Below are 4,488 nucleotides of genomic sequence, written 5' to 3' on the forward strand. Positions count from 1 at the left end.
GCACTCCACTGACGAGATAGGATGTAAATGTAAATGCGTTTGTTTATTCTCTTTTGAAGCACTGCTGTACTCAATTATCTAATTCAACGAGAACTCAAAGAATATTCTGGAATGAGAGGAAAGACATCAGTGGAAGTTTCTTTTGTATAATTCCTTTCTTCCAATTCCTTTTTTCTTCTAACTTGGGATATCTATCACGATATATAAATATATATTAGGTTTTCTTCATAATTCATACACGTCAAGACAGTAATAGGAATTATTAATGTCGGAATAAATCGGTTGATTATAGCAGCTACGATAGTATTTGATTTTGCAAAAAAAAATCATTACTTCAGAGAAACATTGTATTGGTTCACCAGTTTAAAAAAACCCAACATATATATTTCTTTCATCTCTTTTTTTAAAGCTAGCTTCGTTTTTCCAGATTTTACATATCGAAGAAACACACCTAGGAGCGAATAGCCAAAAGTGTCCTTTGGTTTTTATTTTGCAGAGATTTGTCATATATACGTGAAAACAAACATTAAATGCATTCTTAGCAATGTTTTCATACCAAGTTTGGACGGATATTTCGTTAATGGTTTGATGTTTGATCAAGAACATTTCGGAAACGAAGTACAGTGAAACTACTCTAAACCGGACACCCTCAAGACCAAGTAAGACATATGTAGAAGGGACCACAAAAAAACGTTCGGTTTTCAGGTAAATCTGGTTTAAGGAGGGTCCGCTTTTGAGAGGTTTTACTGTAATAAAAAATGGCTGTTCTTTACTTGTACATTTTTGTAATTAAATTTATTAATTGTTTTGTTTCTCAGAAATTTAATTGTTATATATAAAGTTGAACAACACAACAAGAGCATAAAGGTTGTTTGATCTACAGGTTGGCATGACCTGGCGATTAACCAGGCTAAAGTGGTGTGCTGCCAGAAAACATATCCGCAGATATGTCCCCAACTCAGTCATCATCCAGCATTGCGGGATGCACCTCACGGCCAACAAGGTGCCCCAAAATGGGAGTTGTGCTGTATTGGCCATTCTCAAAGAGAATGTTACATCTCTGCACCACGGAGAGGTTACAGCACGCGCAGGGGTGAAAATAAACGTTTCACAGAATATCACTATGTGGTTGCTGTAGATTCACATTTAAATTGCTATGTACGTAACAAGATATTAATGTATACAAAACAACACATATTTTATCACTTAATTTTATTCTTTTGTGTAATTATTCAATTCACTCATGTGGTGTGGTATTTGTTTACTTGCAATTTAATCAGATTGAATGTTCGCATATGTACTTATAATCAAGTTTGCAGTTAACATCATTCCACCAGTTGTGCTCAACAGATAACATAACACAATCTTCTCTCTTCCATTCATTGTTCGGACTAGTGCGGCCCCACACTGAGAAGTTGGCATTGTTTCCATTCTTCCAGAGGAACACACTCTCTTCTAATATATCATTCAAGCCAATCCAATACTGCGCCTCATCTGTGCAATAATAAGAAATACACCATTAGCCAATCTAATACCTCGACTCATATGTGCAATAATAAGAATGATTGAATAAATTAATGAATGACGACAACCCAGCACAAAATACACACCAGCTATTGGGTGTCAGGAAAGGCAAGTATATGGAAAGATTGTTTACATTAGAATAAAACTTATATAATTATGTAAAACCAGTGTAAAGAGCTGTGGGGAAAAGAATAATACAATACTAATATTAAGGAAAGTATATTTTAAAGGTGTATAAAAGTCAGTGTTTGCTATTGGGTGGCAACTAAGGTAAATGTGTAAATGAAGTGTTAATTAATATCGATAATAAAAAGGCAAACAGCATCCTTTCCTCGAAGGAGGAGCCGGCGAACGTCAACACCTGCGCCCACGACAGGCGTGTGCTGCAACAGTTTGTTCTGAATGTGTACGTTAAAACCTATGATCTGATCTGGCCTGACAAACAGTAACCTCTTTTACAAGGCCGAATTGATAGAATGCTTTTAAAACATTGCAACTTCCTCCACGAATCGCCTGAGGTGCTTGGTCATAGGATGGAGTAATCTCATTAGACCCATTCTCCCAAATGTTTTTCTCTGATTGTTGTTTTCTCATCTCAGCCATTACACCACGAATGCCGGGATATGTGCCGTCATGTCTGTGGTAAAGTGCATATGAAACATCCCTTACTACGAATGTAGCGGTTTACCTCTTATACTATATGTCATGGTAACCAAATGTTTGACATCGAATCAGTGTTTTCTAGTGGTGTCGTTAAATAAAACAAACTCATGTATCGGTGGCAGTGATTTATCTATAGACGGATTGCCACGCCCTAGTACAATACACTCTGTATGGGATTTCAGGATGGGCCGTGACATGAACTCTCACCGAAGGAACTTTTGAGGATGTTTCAAGAGAGAAAACTGTCTTAGAACGTCTACATCTCGCTAGAAAGACGACTTGACCGATACTGGCAATTCATGGAAGTGTTTACTTTGTGGAAAACATTATACAAAATATATATAAAAAAAACGGAAACAAAATAAAAACAAAATGAAATGATGTACCATTACAGGACAATCATTCCTGGTGGAAGTCCATTTAACTCCCTTGTACACAGATAGATTTACCGATATTTGTTTTGATGTATTCTCTGACGGCTGTATGTTTTTCTTCCGTGTCCAAGATGATCAACCTGCTTCCTTTATTACGGCAAGAGTTTTGTGCTCTGATCCACCAGTCTTTTTTGGGGTACGCCTTGAAGCACAAGTTCAGATGTAGAATTAGTGCGTACCCGTCTTCGACTGGACAGTCACCTGCCAATATATTTACCTCTGTCAGTATCTGTGTCTAAATAATACATATGCATAATACATGTGTCATTCGAAATACCCTCTTGACTTTGTTTCTGTTGTAACATGTTTACAGATAATATATTTTAAAGAACTAAAATTGTAGATTTAAATACATTGTATTGTACATTTTCATAATGTACGTAATAATTACATTTTCAAACTTAGAATACCAGTGGCCTGTGCATTCAATATGTTTCAGATGCCATATATTATAACTGTACATTGCCAGGTATACGTTTATTGCAGTACGATCAGAAACCCTTTGGATATACAGGTATTAAAATTCTGAGTAGAACGATATGAAGTCTTCATTTGGGTTATCCTCACATTTGATTTTATAGATCTTTACTCGTAATATATTTCTGTTGATAGTTATTATTTACATTGATACTAACAAATCGAGAGTTCGCAGTATTGAGATTGCATCTCGCCAAACCTACGCCCAACGACTTCAACTTTATTCAGAATATCTCAACAAATGTCCGAAGGCCTCAACCAGACATATTTTACAGCGAAATGCCGTAAATGTGTAATTTCCACACGATTGGTGAATAGGTTGTGACATTTGAACATTTACGGGTACTCTCATATCATGTTTTAGCCTGTAATTCATACTATACTTGTAAAGGTGTGTCTTGTATATCTTCGTGGCTGGAATGCTATACCCTCCCATCAGTATTTGTAAGTCACTTTAATTATTTTTAAAATAAATTTAAACAATGCTATATGTTCATATAAGATGTATGGAAATGTTACCATAACAATATTGTCTGACAGTGCGACAGCCGTAACTGTTATTTTACAGTTCTATCTCGTATATACTATCAATTTATTGTCGAAATTTTGCCTTAAGAACATGTACCTTTTGCGTATTCCGTCTCTTTGCCAAGACAAGTTATGTTATGATATGCTATTTAATGTAATGTAAACACTAACATAGTAGTCTTTAACTGTATCACTTAATAGCTTTTCTTATGCATATAAATTATCTTTGACAATGTTTTTTTCGTCCTCTACGTTTATGTCTTACTGCTCCATCAATTTTTGTATTCAGTACAACATTTTTGTAAAAAAACCAATAAAAAAACCGCGATCTGGTTCATTGGCCCATCCATGATTTAATATTGGGGGCATCCACATTGGGGTTGGGTGTTGGATGCAAAAAAAAAGACTGTCTTTAACATGTGTTATGGGGAAATAGGAAACTATAAACAAACGTGGTAGGGAAAAAAAGATGTATGATTGGAAGATGGAACGGCATAGCCGATGGCCTTGTTATATAATCAACACAAGGTTCAGTAGTCTGTTGGTCACTTTCTACTAGTATCATATTATTTTGGCATGTTCTGGTTCCAGTTTCGGCAACACTTGACCACAATACACGGACACGGTGCGGTTTAGGTGCATTTAAGAAATCTACAGATGTGCACATTCGACAGAGATTTGATACATGTTGGCTCGTAACGATACTTATAATTGTGTTTGCTCTAAATTGTTCTTTAAATAATTAAGTTTAAGAACGTACCGCAATGTCAACACATTACATCGGAATAAATGGTTATGCTGAAAATATTTACTGGCCCTTAATTAATTTTATTCAATATAATATGAAAAAATAGTTTAGTAA

At 35.5% G+C, this 4,488-nt stretch overlaps 1 protein-coding gene across 1 annotated transcript in view; it reads right to left on the reverse strand.

The window, feature by feature from the left end:
• Positions 1–1,206: 1,206 nt before the first annotated feature.
• Positions 1,207–4,488, reverse strand: part of LOC121388079 (C-type lectin-like) — a 3,826-nt gene continuing 544 nt past the window's right edge. Inside the window, exons 2-3 of the mRNA XM_041519289.1 lie at positions 2,637–2,822; positions 1,207–1,494 (exon numbers count right to left, since the gene is read on the reverse strand). Of these exons, the coding sequence (XP_041375223.1) occupies positions 1,277–1,494; positions 2,637–2,822 (404 nt within the window). The 3' untranslated portion in view covers positions 1,207–1,276. The remainder of the gene's footprint in view (positions 1,495–2,636; positions 2,823–4,488) is intronic.

The sequence above is a fragment of the Gigantopelta aegis genome, chromosome 14, assembly GCF_016097555.1.
Source record: "Gigantopelta aegis isolate Gae_Host chromosome 14, Gae_host_genome, whole genome shotgun sequence".
Taxonomy (NCBI): domain Eukaryota; kingdom Metazoa; phylum Mollusca; class Gastropoda; order Neomphalida; family Peltospiridae; genus Gigantopelta; species Gigantopelta aegis.